The 20,025-nt window shown below is 35.9% G+C and overlaps 1 protein-coding gene across 4 annotated transcripts in view; it reads right to left on the reverse strand.

The window, feature by feature from the left end:
• The window catches only part of BRD10 (bromodomain containing 10), a 54,382-nt gene that overhangs the window by 13,742 nt on the left and 20,615 nt on the right, over positions 1-20,025 (reverse strand). For 2 of the 4 annotated variants that reach the window (XM_069777233.1, XM_069777235.1), the window contains 4 exons: positions 15,255-15,331; positions 10,162-10,251; positions 7,860-7,939; positions 2,057-2,189 (listed from right to left, as the gene is read on the reverse strand). In XM_069777233.1, coding sequence (XP_069633334.1) covers positions 2,057-2,189; positions 7,860-7,939; positions 10,162-10,251; positions 15,255-15,331 — 380 coding nt within the window. The remainder of the gene's footprint in view (positions 1-2,056; positions 2,190-7,859; positions 7,940-10,161; positions 10,252-15,254; positions 15,332-20,025) is intronic. The other 2 variants (XM_009928945.2, XM_069777234.1) reach the window with 2 other exon arrangements.

Consider the following 20,025-nt stretch of genomic DNA (forward strand, 5'->3'; position numbering starts at 1 on the left):
GAAGGAACTGACCACAGCAGAGTAGCCATGACTGTTTCACTCAACGTAATCAAAATATAGCTGTTTGGGAAATTCCACGAGGACTGGTTTAGCCAAACAGCAGTGTTAGTACAAAGGAATAGCTACTACAGCCCCATAGTTCAGTCCTCTTGTCAACAAGGGGTCTGCAGAAATTGAGATCTGGATGCACTGCCTTCTGGTGTTTATGAAATCCAGCAGGATCTTACTAGTAGACATGAACTAAAATTATCCAACTACATCAACCCAAGACAGTACTTTAGTGGTAAAACCAGTCTTTTTCTATCACTGAAGAGCTTGCTCTTAATAGATGTGCGAAGAAACTGTTCCCCTTCAATTTACTTGAGCTAATTCTAAGTCTGATAAGAGCCTGCATTCCTAACTGATTATTTAAATAGAAATATCCAGTAGTCAGCTCGGGTGTGTACTGAGTTATGTTCTTATGTGGTCTGTAATTTACATTCCCAGGACCACTGCTTCTGTACCTTTGCTCTGACTTCTAGAATCACAGAATCATTTGGGTTGGAAAAGACCCTTACAGTTGTCAAATCCAGTCATTAACCTAACACTGCTAAATTCACCACTAAACCATGTCCCTAAGCATCATGTCTACATGTCTTTTAAATACCTCCAGGGATGGTGACTCAACCACTTCTCTGGGCAGCCTGCTCCAATGTCTGACAACCCTCTCAGTGAAGAAAGTTTTCCCAATATCCAATCTAAACCTCCCCTGGTACAACTTGAGGCCGTTTCCTCTTGTCCTATTGCTTGTTACTTGGGAGGAGGGACCAACACTCACCTCGCTACAACCCCCTTTCAGGTATTGTAGAGAGTAATAAGGTCTCCCCTCAGCCTTCGCTTTTCTAGACTAAACAGCCCCAGCTCCCTCAGCCGCTCCTCATAAGACTTGTGCTCCAGGCCCCTCACCAACTTGGTTGCCCTTCTCTGGACAAGCCCCAACACCTCAATGTCTTTCCTGTAGCGAGGGGCCCAAAACTGAACACAGCCCTCAATGTGCGGCCTCACCAGTGCCCAGTACACAGGAACAACCATCTCCCTGCTCCTGCTGGCCACACTATTTCTGATGCAGGCCAGGATGCCATTGGCCTTCTTGGCCACCTGGGCACACTGCTGGCTCATACTCAGCCGGCTGTCAACCAACACCTCCAGGTTTTTTTCTGCCAGGCAGCTTTCCAGCCACCCTTCCCCAAGCCTGTAGCACTGCGTGGGGTTGTTGTGACCCAAGTGCGGGACCTGGCACTTGGCCTTGTTGAACCTCATACAATTGGCCTCGGACCATCGATTCAGCCTGTCCAGATCCCTCTGTAGAGCCTCCCTACCCTCCAGCAGATCAACACTCCCTCCCAACTTGGTGTCGTCTGTGAACTTGCTGAGGGTGCACTCGATCCCCTCGTCCAGATCATTGGTAAAGATATTAAATGAACTTAATTACCAGCTTGTTTCAGGTAGTGACACACAAAACACTATTTTTTTATGGAAACACAGGATAAGGTATTAACAACAGAACAAAAGAGAAAAAAGGCCTAGATAGAGGACAAGTATAAATGTGACTTTCAGCTGCGTTAAGCAACAAGTAAATTTAAAAAAATGCAAACACAATAAAAATACATTTCAGAAATGTGCTGAATGTTTACATATAAACACAGAGAGACATTCAACACATTTTCAGCTAAAAACTTACCTTTTAGAATAAGGTTTCTGACATCCAGAGCAGCCAGGAAATGCTGACTCCACTCTCCGTGATGCCCCAACATACACTATTCTGGCATACTCATCATGGAACCCCAAAGCAGACTGGAGCCAGGATATGGATATATGGGGTAAGGACTGAACTTTATATGGGGGGTTGTTTTGTTTTTAAATAAACACACACACACAACACCACAATATTATGCAGTTTTATAAAATTTTCTTCAATCTTTACTTTATATCCCTGGGACATAAAATAAAGATTAGAAATCTTATAAAACCATGCAATATTGTTGAAAAGGGGTGGTGGTGGAGGGAGAAAACTTACCTTACCCTTAATAGGCCTGCTCCATTCTGCAGCGGGGTTCTGTGGTATGTGTGACATCACCAGTCTAGCATTTTCTAGTGATGTCACACAGAGAGGGAGTTGGTGATCTGCAGCTGCTTTGGACATCAGATACCTAAAGAAAAGAGATCGATAACTTTTTCAATTCAGATATGGATGGATACTGAATGTTCTTATTAAGCAATTTATGGGCCAAATACAAGAATTTCAGACACTTACTTCAGTGGCTGTTTTGACTGAGTAAGAATGCATGATGAGATTATGTATTCATACTATACAAACTCATCTATAATTGAAAGTGTTTTCATTCTGAAAATGCTTAGAGTTATCTGCTACAGTAAAAGTTCCTGAAAGTCAGTATCTTGTATTTTACTTTCAGCAATGTCATTCTGAATATTATTAATATGTATCAACAGCTAGCCTCTGATGTTATTTGAAGACTGGGACTGAATATAGTCAGGAAAAATGACTTGTAGTAAATTATAAAACAAATTCAGTCATGATATCTCTTAATTTTACTTCTGAGCATTTACCAGCAACTAATGAAAAGATATCATATATCAGCCCTCAAACTTTTTTTTTTAAGAAAGACTTCATCTTGCACTTCTATGACCTAGATATCTGATCACACCAAGCTATATCCTAAAACAGTATCCCATACTCTCTTATTAAACCTTGCAAACAAAGTAAAAAAAAAAAGCAATAAATTTCTTGCTACTGAAAGTGTCTTTATCTCATGATTTGTTCATTACTATGAAATGACTTTTCATTCAGACATTTAGCCACATGTTCTAATTTTCTTTAGGCAAAATTACTACACAATTATCATGGCACTGATTAATCTGCCACATTTATTTTAAAGATATAAAACACAAAAGCACAGGAGAAACTTTACTATCAGCATGATCTTACTATCTTTTTGATCCTAACTCAGAACAGTGAAATTATCTGGCACTGAACTGTCACATTTTACACTTCATTAGAAGAACTTCAAGATATTAACTAACTTATACTTCCGTAACTCATGAAGAAACTGGATGTTTGTAGTATCTTAAACTATTTACAAAAAAGCTGGGTCTGTTAAGCTATTATGGATCTTACTTGACACCCTTTCATACAGCTGAATCTTGCATCTTCTCAACTCCGGATATACAAGTATTTCTCTATTCTTCAGCTGAACATCTTAAAATCAGCTGTTTTGTTATAACTGTGTGCCGACAGGAATGCCTTGAACAATTTTTTCAAAATAATATACTAACAAAATCCAAAGCACTGTGAAATGTTCTGAATATACAGCAGTATCTCTGTGACAAAAACGTTCCAGATTAAACGTATCAGTACACGTTCATATCTTTGATGCAGAATCCACCCTTTCACATTTGGAACTGTAGAAAGGTACATGACAAAAGTGGCTTAAGGAAAGCTTCTTAGCAAACATTTATTGGTGGACTTGCCACACAAGGAAAGGCACAAAAGATCACGGGAAGCTAAGAGAAAATAGGCGTGAAAAGACTAGACAATATGGACAGAAAAAGAGATACTGGAGGAGCTAAGAAATACTGAAGACTGGGACAAAAATGTTGAAAGTTAGGGAGATAAGCAGAAGACAGAAATACCAGAGAAGAAAAAGCAATTACTGTGCAGAAGATTTTGAAATTTGAAGCCTAAAATTGGCTTTATTCATTCATACTATGCAACTAAATAGCTGGTTGGATTTCCAAAAGCTGCACATACTCAATCTCTCCTCAGAAGTACAACAAACTGTATGGATGTAAATGTGTAAATTTCAGACTCAAAATTCAGCATTTTGGGCTCATACCAGTGTTTTTAAAAGATGCAGACAAGCCAGAGAGAAGCAATAACAAACTATTTGGAAGTGACTAAAGTACAAACCAAGTTTTTTGGACACAGAATGGAAAAAGAGACTATGTTAGATACATTACAGACGAAGATACATAGTAACACAGAAACTAAGCTGAAATTAAAAGAAAATGTTTCAGCTGGAAGACTTCAAGCAGGTCTATTAAAATTTTGTTATCCTAAATATTTATTGGAATAAGGATCTCATCAGCAGTTTAAACCTGCGAATGTGTGTGCAAACACAGATCTCTCAGACCATGTTATTTGTTTGCATGTACATTTACGTATATATAGTAATACAGATGAAAACAAGTATAACTGAAAACTCCTTACATGCAAAAGTCTCGAGCATGGTACACATTTCCCTGGGGAGGTGGGGAAGAGGCCAGGAGAAGAGGAGGGAGGAATGAGGGGAAGAAAGTCCACCTCCTGCTACAAAGTGAAGAAGATTTAACCCAGTAATAATTAAGTTTCCACAGGGCCCAAATGAGAAGACACAGTAAGTTTTTCCACTTTATTTTTTGTAAAGTTGAGGTCCAATTGACTAAAATATTAGTAAGAGCCCTAGTCTATTTTTGATGGTTACATGAATTTCTGCTGAGCATTCTTAGGAAGTCCCTGTACAGTCTTGTCTAAATACAGTTTCACCACCAGACATTTTCAAGCATATAGCAGTATTTCCCATTTCTTTACTGTAGACAGAGGAAATACCTTGCAAAATTCTATTTAGTAAATGAGCCATTTTGCATTATTTTTGCCATATATTAACATTTTTTTAAGTAAAGTGTAGCAAACCAATTAAAAAAAACAGAAAAAAGTCTCTTCTCTTAGTTTAGATACTTCCACTTCCTATGAACAAATTTAACAGCAGCCTGTTTGGAATTTCAAAAAAAAGCAGACATGGAAAATACGCTCCATACTGGCCCAATGTATTCCTTTGGACAGCCTCAGTATCCTACCAATTAATTTATGTCTGAGGTTCTAAATATTTCTGACATGAACCAGTGGGTTTTTAACTCTGAATTTTCAGGTGCACTCCAAAATACGTATTTCTGCAGGTGATATGGACTTAGAGCTGGAGAAAACCTGAGTTTGCTTTCAGCCCTTCTGATTCACCTGCTTAAAAGATATACACACTCCCAAAGATAGACAAAGACATTCACCTGTCTTTGGAAAAACAACTGTCTAATTGTACCTTCAGGAATAACATTAGAGGATGGCAGAACCCCTAATCTTTATAAAGGAGGTTTTTACTACTAAGTCAAGAACATCAGTGTGTTACAGATCTCTGCAAAACAATAAAATCTTCAATGCATTTTCTCCAAATCCTAATTAGTTGTGAATTTGGCTGGTGTCCTTTGACTAAGTACTTCTCCTTCCCCTCACCTCTGTCCAACTTTTCTCTCCCTGTAGTAAGAGTCTGGTCTCCTTCTCAGCAAGGTACTGCCCGTTAACTTTGTCAACTTAATTGTGGGAATCCTGGGTTTCAGTCTCCATTCTCACTATGTGCTTACCAATCAGACTTGCAGGGAATGATTAAAATCCAGTCGTGCTAACAAAATAGTGCTTACCAATCAGACTTGCAGGGAATGATTAAAATCCAGTCGTGCTAACAAAATAGTGCTTACCAATCAGACTTGCAGGGAATGATTAAAATCCAGTCGTGCTAACAAAATAAAGTCTTGCATTTCAGTAAACAAGGAATCTTTCAACATTTATGTTCTCTCCAGGCCAATCTATGCTTCAACATAATCAGTACAGGGTCTAGAATTAACTTTCCTTGTCAAAACCCAGTTAATTTTACAATAAACACACTTACTACAAAGTCAGCTTGCAAAATGACATCTGCAAAAAAGCCCGAAGTTCACTATTTGATACAAGTATCTGCAATCCTGTCAGTTTCATACTACACAACCACAAGAAGGGATTTAGGAAAAAAAAAAATCAATTTCTGCTATGATATGCAGCAGTTAAATACATACAACTGATCTACAGAATAGCTTAATTAACAGTTTCACACAAAACCCCAATGACTTCAGATCACAAGAATAGCTGATTATCTGGAAGGCAGTAAAGAGATTTCCATTCACTCTGCAACTCCCACTGATTTTACCCAACACAAAAGACAACAGGGGAAAATCGGATCCAAAATGTCAGAAACTGATAGTTGTTACCTTGCATACTGATCAGGACAGAAGGTGCTACTTTACCATCTCTTCTCATAAAAGAAATTTCATATATTAGACCAAAGCCTTTATGTTATCCTAAATATATTGGCAAAATGCTTCACTATCATGTATGTTTGTCAAAATTATTTTTTCATCAATACCACTGCAAGTAGACTTTTAAGCGGAATTAGGCTACTTTGCATGTCTTGATCAATTTGCTAGTTATAGCAAATTTCTAGGAGTTCACATTCAGCTGAACTGCGTGCTTATATATAGTTTAAATTTTCAGCCAACATGAGGTAAAAATGCAATAAAATCTCATTAGAATTTTTAGCCAATATGTTCTACTTCAGATTTATAATTTGCTTGTAACTTCCCCCATCTTACCTATGTCAGTATTAGCAACAAAACAGACATAATTTTTACTAGAATCTAATTATTGTTGCTGTAAATTCTGTGGATTTTTCTATTAATTCCATTTTTACTCTACTTTTTAGTCACACTGCTTTAAAGTGAAAGGATGTCACTTCACATGTCCTAAAGAACATACCAAAGCTAGAAGACATTCTAGCTTAGCCATTCCTTAGGGAGCCACCCTCCATTCTTTCACTAGACACTGCGCAGAGCATTAGACTCAAGTCCTTCAATTCCCCTTCCTGCACCTCCTGCTTTCTGATTTCCAGTCAGGCACTCTCATAAATAGTAGATCTGACTAACTTACTCTCTCCTCTGCCTCCTGAAATGTAGTAGGTGGTAAGGAGAGGAACTGTTTAGTAGCTGAAGGGATAGAGTTTTTAGAGCAGCCCTGACTGGACTATCACATACAACTTCACAAAATAGCACTTTTCCTGTCAAAAGCAGTCCCACCTTCTTTTGGCCCCAGATGCTCATTCCTGTCTTTACAATGACCCCTCAAACTGTGGCAGAACACAAGCATAGGTATCTGTGCAACTGCATGATAAATTGCACTAGAAAACTGATCTGGGTTACAAAACACCTAAGCAGCAGTAAAAAAAGTAGTTAGGTTTATCACAGACCAACTCTCTCACCACGCAGCTGAACAAAGAACTTTGCTACCCCCTCTCATGGGTTGGCACAGAACATGTAAGCTGCAAGAGACACAGAGAGTAGGAACTATTTATTTGGCAGCAGTTGTGGCTTATGTCAGTTGAAAGCGTATGTGAAATTGCAGCCTCGCTTCAGAACTGTGGCTAGAGTTCAACTGCGAAGCACTCTGGGAAGCGATAATACTAAGACTGGGTTGAACTTCTGTTTAAAATTAAAGAACTGAGGTCAAATTTCATTTTCCTCTCTCAACAATAATGGCAAACTGGTGCTAAGGCAAATCTCATCATTGTTACAACGAACTCACTACTAATAAAGCGAAAGTGCAAGACTTTAAATGGAAAAATATCACTCATAGCTAATTCAAAAGACAATACAGGTGTACAAAAGAGTACAGAACCAAACTTTAATCAACCAAACAGTGAAAATCCTTTCCAACAGGTTTATTATTTCACTATTATAGAAGAAACTGGTAGTAATGCCTACACTTAAAATTACCCATGCCTTTCCATTACATAACCCTGTTCTAATTTGCTTTTAACCTGACAAACAAAACTTGTTTGGGCTAAAAAATCTCTCATGTCATTTGTTGGCTCAAGCTGATGTTCTGAAAAGTGTCAGATACAACTAGTCCAACTACCTACAGAAAATGCAGGAAACCTGTAAGTTTACTCATGTTAAAGAAGTCTTACAGCTCAGCTCTTTCATTACAGCCTCCAGTACTTCCAAGTTCTGGAGAAGGAATTCCTTTTACATACTCCAGAATGGTCTCCTAGGAAACAAAGGGCAGTTAGGACTAAGAAAAATTTTAAAGGCTTAATATAAATTAGATAAGCCGTATTTCGAATATGTTTTAGTATTTAACATTAGCTTTAAAGCTTGCCTTGAAGGTTTCTCTCAGTAGCACATGCTAACAACTACTAAAACTGGAATTACCGAGCAGGTTAGTCCTGAAGAAGAAAGATTCCTATGGCTTTACCTAGATTACTACTGCAAACAAAAATCAATAAAGTTAACATGAAGTAGTAATAACACCACCATCTTTGGGTCAAGACAAGAAAGAAGTCCATAAACAGCATCAAAATGAATACCATCATATTAAAAGAAGCTTTCACATTAGGTCAAATTTCCATCATCAAATTAGAACAATGTTTTAATTCATAGACTAGGCACTTCAGAAAAGCTGAAACAAACTCTATTCTGGATGCTTCTGAAACTGCCACTGTCATTTGTGCCATAGCTGAAGAATGAAAATCTCCATTTCCTCCAGTTTTTAAGATATCTAACCTAATTACACATGGTGTTAGACATAAAAAATGAATAATGACTTCCCTTGCAAAACGAAACCTCATTTTAGAGTCAAGTTCATTGACTATTCATCTAATTTAACATCTGTTTACTTGTATTTTTTAAAAGTGAATATGAAATTTGCCTGATAATTATATTTTAAAAATCAATACTTCACTTTAATGTTTCCTTGTTACCACTTCTTCAGCAACTAATCCTAGCCTTTTTTCTTTACATAAAATTTCTAATAACACAAGCGTTTAGAGACCCAGAATCATGATCTGATAGATCTATACAAGCACACAGAAAGACTGGCCTTACCTCACAACTTCTCAATGCTGAATGAGTTGTATCTTAACTCCCCTGTACTTAAGTGTTTGGTTTTTTTAAGACGGTGTGATTAGAACTAAACATAGTATTGCTGCTGAAGTCATGCAACTTATTTACATAATGACATTATCAGATTTCAGTTCAAAGAGCAATTATGACATATTTAGCATTTGTCTACCCTTGAAGAAGTCTTGTTGGTACGGTTTTACTAGTAGACGAAAAGTCTCACCTATACTAAGATTACTGATATGCTGATGTGTATTCTCATTTTTGGCTTTTTCTTCTATTGCTGACATAGCCTTTCTGATAACCTCTTCACAATCTTATCATAAAACCAATCAGCAATTTAGCAACTACAAAATAATTTCAAGTTAAATCTGTTTTTATTCCTTTTGGTATTTTAACAACTATTATGCTAAGTGTCTGCACTGAAATTTGTCTTTCAGAGTCCTAATTTATATTGCCTCTCACCTACTATCTCTCTTTCCCCTATTTAAATAATTTAAGAATAAATTGTTTCCGCATGAGACTAAAGACATTCACAGAAATTAGCAGCCTAATTTCTAAGGTATAGAAAAAGTGACATTTTTAACTATTAGTGTTCATAGAAATGCCACAGAAATGCCTTCCGAAGGTTTTATTAAACTGCAATGAAAAAGAGTAAGTAATAAGAAGAGTTGGCTGCAGAGGTCCATTTAAATGAGTACTATTCATGTATTTAAAACCATCCACCATCTTGATGAGAATCACTGCCTCCTACAAAACTGCAAACGTGTTGGATTCTCTTGTCTAACCTTTACTCTTTTGAGCTTTTCAACTGCATAGACCAAGTGATCCAGTGTACATCGGTAGAATTTGTATTTCAATCTGGTATCAAAAGCCAGATAACATAATTTCCTGTACAACCTACTTGAATAAAAATAAACAAAGCCAATTTTAAGAACTTATTTGCAAACAAAAGGAGCTAGGAATCCTAATAAGCAATGTAAGAGTCAGCTCACAGGAAAATCTGATCAGCACTGCATAGGCAGATATGAGAACTCTATCCTGTAATTGCTTGTTGGGTAACAGTTTGTCCTCAGGGAACAATGGTCACACGTTTAGTAGAAATGAACTACTCCTTCTAAGGTATTGCTACTATCCACGTTTTATTTTGGCAGTGAAAAGTGTTAACACAGTTATTGAACTTACTTATCATAAAAACATTGTGAACAGAGCACTATATACAGAGAAGATTAAGATTACAGTCTCCAGGCATCAACCTTATGAGGCTTCATGCAGTTACTGAACAGGCATAAAATCTTCAGTTGACAGGCCTCGGCAAATAACTGGCACTGTTTTATACCCATACAAGAGAAAGCTTTTAATGTCACATACCGATTTCTTTTTAATGTCCTCCAGATCTTTGAGTTCATTCTCAATCTTTCTGATTAATTCCCTGAGTTCATCAAGATTAGTGCAAATAAGCTAAAAAACAAATGAACACAAACACTTGGTAATGTGGGACTTGGAAAATGTACAGTGAAGTTAAATAAAATCTAAAAGCACATCTTATTACTTAGTGCCATCATTTGATTTTTATTTTCTTATAGCATTTTTAAATGTAAAAAAATAGGACTTTTTGAAAGGAAGAAAACCTAATAAGAAAATACTTCACTCTATGGACATAAACCATATCTCTGCCTGTAAGCTTCCATTTCAAAATGTAGGTATTTTCTTAAAACTTCTGTAAATGACAACTACCAAATTTGTCTCAAGTATAGTAATGAGTTGGAACAGGTTTGAGTACCAAACAACTCCCCGGTGAATTAAAGAGTAGTAGCTTTGGACTACACTACAGTTACAACTTAATTACACTTGTTACAACTTTTTCCTGAACATAACTTTATGTGCTGACACAGAGTATTACTGACAGATAACCTAGCCATGTCTATCAAATCTACCTACCTATCTATGTTTTGAAAAAGCATTATATTCTTCTTATTCCTGCCTTAGAAAAAATCCTTTTTACATTTTTCCTTTCAGAATATGGAAGTTAGTTTCTTGAAAAAATTGTCAAACAAAAGTAATCTACAGGTTTGTGCTTACCATCATTTAGGGCAATTAAAGGGTTAATAAACTGGAAATTATTAAGTTGTTAGGTTCTTTCAGGTTATCATATGTTAAGATTTGCTTCTTTCTGAACACCCTTAGGTGGAAATGTTTTCATTACTACTGAAAACATGTTGAAATAACTTAAGAAAATCAAATCCAAAAATAAAAAAAAAACACCAAAAATAAAAAGGCTTTTATCTTACAAATGCTAATTTTTATTTTTTTTCCCAAATCAGTAATTCATAACAATATATTTTTACTTCAATTACACATACAGTTTTAGATTTGCAGCAAATTCATATTAAAAAACCCTTTGTTTCAGTATTAAAACACAGAAGTGACACTTTCAGCAAAATACATAAATTTCAGAAACCTCTAATGCATACATGCTATTATTTTCATAATATTTGTGTACATTTGAGAGCATTGGGGAACTGGAGTGACTCAAACTAAAGTTTACAGTGTTCACATTTATCAAGTTTAAAATAGCAAATGAATCAGGAAATTGGCACTATCTCACTGTAGGCAATGTATGTAAAATTAACTTGCAAAAGGTTTCTCTCTTAACCCAGAAAATAGTATTACTATGTGTAACTTTACTAGGTTCAACATGCATGTCTGTCCTGCACTTAAAGAACTTCCAAATACCTAAGATGTAAACTGGAAGACAAATACTGGCTTTTGTTTTCCCATCTGGCCTGCAAAGAAATCTATGATACAGTATTATTATACAAAAAGGTGCAAGTTTGTCACATCAAGCCCTTGACAGAAGTCAATAAAGGCATGGATAAAGATTTTCCCTATGCAATTACAATCCACTCCTTTGACTATACACCTGACAATTCATTTTTTAAATTTTATCACTGTTTTTTATTTTCTCTGATGAGACACATTTAATTCAGTGTACCATGACTCAAAGATAAAGCTGAACTATGAACCAAAGAAAGACACTGTCTTCATTTGCTAGAAGTGGGTGAGCTTCTCTTTAGGAACTCACTTCTAGAAAGGCACGAATTTTCAAGGAGAAGGATGATTTCACTATTGCCAGTTGAATGGTGTCTTGGAAGTACCAACTCTGTCTTTGACTCTACCATAAAAAGCTCCTCCATGTCATCAGACAATTCACGTGGCCAAACTTTTCACAGGTCCCAGTCCTGTTTCTCATTTTCAGAACAGTCACTTGAGACATAAGAATCCAATTTGCAAAATTGTTTGTGTGTACCCATCCAAAGTACATCAACGGGAAAAACAATGCAAATATATAAACTTTAGTTGTCTTGGGGCCGGGGGTGACAGTGAAGAGTAATCAAATCTCTAAGCCCCAATTTTCATCAGAAGAGGTGCACATTTGAGGCTAGTATCTGTGTGTCAGTCACCCACTGGTAAAACAAGGAAGGTAACAGAAGTTCGAGTATTTACTGTCAAACTGAGTTTAGTATTTGAAATACTCCAATACTGTACTGAAAACCATTATAAATGGTTCAAGAAGAAATTTACATTTCTTTGCTTACAGTAGGATTTGAGATGAGGTACTAAAGATGCACAGTGATTGGAAAGAAGCTATTTCTGAAACTTCTCTCACTTGGTTAACATTTCCCATCTCACAGAATGAAGCCAGCATTTTGAAGGAAAGATGAAAAAAGCAGTAATGAAAACTATTTACCATTATAAAAGCAAATCTAATCTGTGGCTCTATTAATAAATACAAACCTACAGTACTCCCCCAAATCACTGATGCTCCCTCTTTGCCCTCCTTAACTTCAGCAAATCTTTCAGCATAATTTTTACTCACTTCAGTGGGATCTCGTGCTTAACTTCAGGTTATCTGTGTAATGATTGTAAGTTATACTTTTATTTCCTATGAACCTGCTCTTTTATTGCTGCCATCTCCACGTGGAAAATGTCCACATAGCCCCCATTTGAGATCTGTATTTAATATAGACTATAGCTGATAAAACTGAAACTCTTAAGACACAGTTAAACAAAAAAGCTGAAGTTAGCCCTGTTCCTTAAAATGTGTGCGTTCCTTTTTTCCTCAGCTACAGTACATGTAGGTCTATATAGCTACATGTGTATTTATGTGAGGGGAAAGGAGGAAAGACTGAGACAAAGCACTTGCTACCAAATCTAAATGTACTTTGTAACTGGAAAAGAAACCCCCCAAACCCACATTAGTGTCCCTTCTGTACAGCAATATAATTACTGTCATTTCTTTAAAAAATTAATGAGCAACAGTAATAATAAGCTTGTAACTCAGAATTTCTTTTAAAAAGATATATGCAACAGCCAACTAACTCATGATCTATGAAGCTGCAAGCTCACTTCTCAAATAATTTTCAAAATATTAAAAACCGAACATGTTTTTTGTGTCTTTTTATTTGGTAAAGGGAATTTAATTTGCATCTGCTTTTGTTCTGGGTTTGTGGGTTTTTTACTTAAAGCAGCCTTGAGTTAAGAAATTAATATGAGGTCTGAAATCACATACAAGGAAGGAGTGATGTTCACTGACCTATGCTTCTACTGCTTTGTCCATGACATTGAAACTATGATAGATAGCAGAAAATCTGTGCAGTAAGTTTCCTCGAAAGGTTGTTTAAAAATGGCATTATAAATGTTAGGGATTAAGTAGTACAATTATCTCCTGAATTGTTTTGTTAATAATTGATTTTAATATATAACTTGGGTCACTGCATATATTAAAAGATTTAGTAATACTAATTTTCTCAGCTTTAATGTGTAGTTATGGTTTTCAGGTAAAGGATCTATACTTAAGTACAGGATCCAGTCTTATGAAATAAAGTGCCTGTGCTGCAGGCACATAAAACATCTTACAAATTTTCATTTATTTACTTTCTTTGTAAAAGAACTGATGTTTAGACGTGAATAGCAATATTCTTATGGTTATATCCTCCCTGGCATACCTCACTGGGCCTGTATACACTCAAGCTGTCTTACCAAATATTTAAAAAATATACCCTCACCTTCAAATAGTTACATAATTTCAGTAAGTTTGGCCATCCATGTATGTGGAGCCGCGTATCTTGAAGCATACTTTACCAGGCTCTAAAAGTCTTAGTAGTATTCCAAATGTAAATGTTTTAATATTTGCAAGTATTTCTAACAGTCATAGCAGTCCTGCCTGTCCTCATGAAAAAGGCAGGTTAAACTGTTAAAATAAACTGCTCATACTAATCAATCTTAGCTTCACCTAAAACAGATACAAACCTAGCTTTGATCAAAAGAGCCACAATTATTTTGTTACATTTTAATTAATATTTTACATAGGTAAATACTATAATGTGAATTTTACACTTAGATAGATATGTAAATGTACAGTTTACCTTGGTTACATAAAAAGTTAGGCTAAGTTTTAGATAATGTTTTAGACAGACTACTTAAATACAGTAGTTTAATACTGTAAAAAACGATTTCTAACCTAACCATGTACATTCATGGCACGCAGGTAGTGTACTGGAAAAAAAATAATTTTAGACACCATACCTATTTTTTGGAGCTGCTAGGAAACATTTTAGTTTAGTCACTACCATTAGAATATATACAAAAGTCAGTGTACACTTAAATGTCTTTTCTCAATATTGACTGTTACTAACCAATTCTATCACCAGAAATTCTACTAGCTCCACCTGAAACACATCATCATCATTGAATAAACTGACTCAGTGTCAGGGTTTTACAGAACAGTCATGATTTACTGTGGGTCTATTGCTCAGAATAGCACAGATTGCTTTCTGAAAAAAAATAATTATAGCCAAAGGAGAACTTCAATCTAAGCAGGCATACATACATAAATTGTGACTTAGAACTGAAGTACTGTTACCACTTCTAGTACAGTACCATAAACCTACATTATCATAACTAGCATTCTTTTCTTAGTGCTCTCCGGTCTAAAGGTCATGTGCAGATAAGCAGTAAAAGTTGCAAACAAGATGAGCACAGAAGCCTGAAAATATTTTGCAAGTTCTTCAGTAAATCAAGCTAGATTTCAATTCAAGGACCACAGTGTCACACCTCATATAAAACCCAAGTAACTTTATCCCAGAAAATTTTACCTACCTTAAAAATTCCATGAACAACTCCTAGTTTTTACAGGTTTTGTCCTGTAACAGATTTTTTTGGAATCTTAAACAATACTGTGAAACAGTATGTAAGCTGCACATAATAAAAAACACTGAAACATTCTCTACCAAGAAAAGGTGAAATGCAGTTTTAAAAACACTGTCAGATTAAACTTTTTGAACTGGAAGAAGGAAATTAATCTTTGATTAGGATTTCCAAGGTCTCTATCAGAAACTAAAGGATTTATTTTACAGACATTCAGATTTCAAGTGCTTAAAACAAAAATTAAAATAATTTACCTGAAATTCTGGTATAGTAGACTTTGTGACACCTTTCCTCTTCTTTGTGATTGCTTTTTTAGATATCGATTTTTTTCCTTGTAAGATTAAAAGAGAAAAGCTTCATAATGCTGTTTGTTGTACTTCATTAATAAAACCAAATTAAATACAGACTTGAAAGTTAAACTATAACTAACAGGTGGCTGACAGCAAGTCATGTAAACATGATGAATCAGAACTAGACTCAGCAAAAGCAAACATTAAACAAGTATCTGTGTATGGCAGTCTTTTGGGGGGGAGGAGGAAAAAAAGGGGGGAGGGAAGGGATAAAAGAACAAACCCACTACAGTGCCTACAATATACCACCTAAAAATTTAAGTCATAAAAGAAACATTCACACCACTGTTCTGAAAGGAGCGAAATCCAGAACTTACGCCACAAACTTAAGAAATATAGCATCTTACCTGCAAGATTTCTTCTCTGACACCATATACTGAACCACACATTAGGATCTGGGACCTCTGTATCTTATAGTAAAAAATACCCTTGAAGCACAATCAATATCTAGAAATCCCTGAATGAACATACTGGAGTTACCAGTGAAAGCAGATTACTGATTTGTTTTTCCTGGCTGTGGCAAAACCTAACATTTTAGAAGAAAGCAAACACCTTCCTGTAATGCCCTTCACACCCAGCTGTGCTATGTAAGAACACGGATGCTACTAAAAACCTTTAATGTAAGGGAAATGCTTTACTGCCTATAGTATCAGGGTTCACAAGTCACATACCTTTCTCAAATCAAGTAGTTATATCACCAAGCTATATATGCAAAATAATGGAGTTTCTTATGTGGTTATTTCTACATTCACATGGTAAACTGAAACAAGCCCACTTTTGACCTGTTCATTCAGACCAAAACCATCACTCTAAGATGACAGCTGTGCTCACACTCAGGAGTCCTACACAATAATTAAAAATCTTAATAAAAAAAAAAAAAAATCATACAAAGCATGTAGAATTTGTTGTCAAATAGATTCATTACAGGCACTTGGTAATAACACAAACACAGGCAGATCTGATATTTATATTAATGCAAATATTGGCAGGAATTGCACTTAACTTTTTCCTAACAGATGCTTGCTTGTGTGTGCAAATGCATACGTACCTATACACACATGTATTCATAGATGCCTAGGCATCTCATTTTCAGTTTATTATACTATCCTATTTTCAGTTTATTACACTATGAGTTTCCTGAACATCTTACCTGAACCTGAAATAAAACACACTTAAGAGACAGGGCACAGGGCTCGAAGGATCCATATTTGAAACTCCACATAAAATCAAACCAGAAAAAAATCAATAAATCAACCTCTATTTGAAACTCCACATACTGAACACATAACAAAGTTTAAAGAGCCCTCAACTACCAAAAATAAACACTCACACATTTCACATTACAGGACAAGTGATAAAACAGAGAAGCATGTTTATTAGAACAATCACCCACATTTTGACAATGGGCAAAGAAGTCAGCATTTTTGTTATATATTTTACAAATCCAGCTGCATTGAAAACATAATTGCTACTACTGAGAACAACACTGTCAATTTAACGAGCTAAAGCAGACATCTAATATAAGTTTTGTTGACAAACTGACTCAAAAAGAAGCCTGGTCATATGGTGGTTCCTTGTTATAGCCCTGTAAAAGAATGTTATCTGGCAAGAACATGAAGAGATAAAACCATGGGGCAGCTAGACTGTCTTGCTTCTTTACAAAAAGAAAGACATCAACATAATCAAAATGAAAATTTTCATTTTATTTGAATAATTTCAGCATACTTTTCAGGAAATATTTACTTGAATATTTTCAGCATCAGGTGCTGTATGATGCAGTGTACTTCAAAAAATAAGAGTTAACAGAAATATACTCTCCCTTCCCCAATATTTCCTTCTGAAAAAAGGGGTACAAAATTGTTAGAAAGAACTACAATTAATTACCAAAAAAAGAAAGTAAAAATTTCTTCCTTTGCAGCAGCATCTGAAAAGCATGCAGTAGGGAAGATATGGGGTAACAGACAGAACAAGAATTAAAAAAAACACTGACTAGAAGCACGAACAAAATGAGCCTTACCTTCTGTGTAAACTGAATCAAGGAAAAAGAAGTCTTTAGACTATGACATATGAGTTATCATAAAGCATGCCTCCTAGACTATATGTACCATAAGACTTACACAATTCCCAGGCTGACATCTGCCATGAACTAAGAAGATGTTTGTACAGAGCAGCACTACAGTCTCTTTCCCACTTTGTGACTATGCACACCAGATGTCCTATGGTGCAGGCACATATCACATACCAAAACATAAGAAAACACTACAGATATTTGCACAGTGGGAGAGAATTAATACATACAGCAAACTAACTTTGGCAAACTCATCTTCTACCTTAATAATGTCCTTATAAGACACCAAACTGAAATTCAAAACAAGTTATAGCACTAGTACTGATAATCTCTCTCTTTTAAAAAAATTACCTCTGGTTTTCCGAAAACATATTTCTCGTTTGCTTTCCAAGCAAGGAAGATAATAAAGGAAAACTTCTATTTAGTATTCCTGAGACAATGCAGCTGCACCTGTGTCCAGTTTCCAAATTGATATTAGTACCTAAAAATATTCCAATTCACTTACCTTTAAGCAGAAAAATCTTTGGATAAAATTAACCAAGGAACAGATTTCCACAATAAAAATCTACTGAGAGCTGCTAGTTTAGATTCTCAGACCACAAGCTGACACATTCAGCAAAAACAACAGCAATGGTAAGGGATGTCAGCCTCTACTAGCTGCTGGCCCTGTCGCATGTAGCATAACCACAGGAATGCTTCAGCCATGCCACCACAGAGCAGTCACTTAGCTTCAACTGCCAGGCTAAGGTGGGCATAGATTCTGTATGGAGGGTAAAATCACTACGGGGTTGAACAGGCATCAGCTGTGAGTGGCAACTTCTCAAACCACTCCACTGAGGTCTGCTAGAGCTCCTCTACCCATAATCCTAGGTAAACAGACTATTTTAAATGCTTAAATTACTTACTTCAGCAGATGAAGTAATGCTTCTGAGAGCAGCTAGACGGATTTTGAATCACAGCACACTGTACCTTTCAGAACATACTCAATGTACAAATATATTTAATTGCTGATTGAGAGCAATCAGAGTTAGAAAAACACACCTAAGAAATAATGAAGAAAAAAATATTTCTAATAAGGAAGCTTATATGCATTATCTCTTCAGGTCACCTACTGCAATTCAATACACCCTGCTTGTTTCTCACCTCTCAATCCCCAGCTTTTACTAGCCATCATTTATAAACCGTTTACCAAGAATTCTACACATAGACAAAATAATAAAGTAATTTCAGTACAAAAATTCTCAGAGGGGGAAGGGGGAACAGTGGCTCAATAAATAGATTTCCATCTTTAGAGGTCTCCAAGTCACCACTGACCTGATCTGGTATTTCTCACAGTCCTGCTTCAAACAAGGACTCAGACTGGGTGACCTACACAGGTTCCTTCCAAACAGCTTTTCTATGGCTCTGTGACTCTTCTAAAGACTGCTTTGCACAGTATACATATATTAGTTACAAATACACAGGAATCAATAGCTCAGGACTGCACTGCACAGAAGGAAGATAAGTCAGATAATGCTTTTGACCAATCAATTTCCTTACACTCCCCCCTGATCATTTAAGAATGAAATGAGAAAAACTCTCTCCATCAAGACAAATTAAGAGTTTCCCAAACTAAAACAAGATGTCCAAAGAAAATAATGATCTTGAAACAGGTGAAGAGGCCTCCTCCTTCAATAGCTGCAACTACATAAAAGCTGTTGTTAGGTTGACCATCCTGAGGCACTTACAAGTGGCCTCCCTATCCAGCAACAGCTACAACACTAAATTATTTTTTGTGGAGTAGAGATATTCTTATTTGGACAAGTATTTGATAAATGTTTAATAAATATTGATAAATAAATATTGATTTATTCTTATTTCTGTCCCTACTACAGGGCAATGCTTGTAATAAAGATTAAAGTTTTACTTCTTTTTGATAAAAAGTTCAATTTTGAATATAGTTAACACTTCTTTGGGAAAAAAGACCTTTATTCCCCCTTGCCAGAATTATAAAATAAGATTACTGAACTAAAAAAAAAAATTGTTTGTATTCAAATATATACACATCAAAACTATATATATAAATCTTCTTTGCTGCAGATGGAACTGTTCTAAAGCTAGGAAATGTTAGCCTATTCCTCTGTAACCTTACATTCACCAACATGATTTTACTGTGCCACAATTACTAATTATGTCTCCACATTGCCTTTTCCAACAGGCTCCACATCTCAGATGGGTTTCAGTTCAGAGAGAAAGAGACTAAGAGACATTGCACCTTGGGTAGAAGTTGTAACTATCATCTCTTTTCCCCTCACATGCTGCAGGAGAGGATCAGCTCTTTTTGTACCACCTCCAATACTGACAGAGAACTAAGCAGTTCATGAGATTAGGGAGGGGACCACTACAGACACCCAAGGCAAGAGCCCTTCCATGTTCAGTGGACAAATCAGGACTATGCAACAAATAGAGAGTCCTTTTCATTTTCTGCTAGAGAATAAAGGGAAAATACACATTCACTTTATTCTTCAAGCAAACTACAACAACTCTTATCATAAATTAAACTATAATTCAGTTATCTGTGGATATAAAACAAAACTCTTTATTGATTTGAGGTATTATTTCTCTCCA

This window comes from Haliaeetus albicilla, chromosome Z, assembly GCF_947461875.1.
Source record: "Haliaeetus albicilla chromosome Z, bHalAlb1.1, whole genome shotgun sequence".
Taxonomy (NCBI): Eukaryota; Metazoa; Chordata; class Aves; order Accipitriformes; family Accipitridae; genus Haliaeetus; species Haliaeetus albicilla.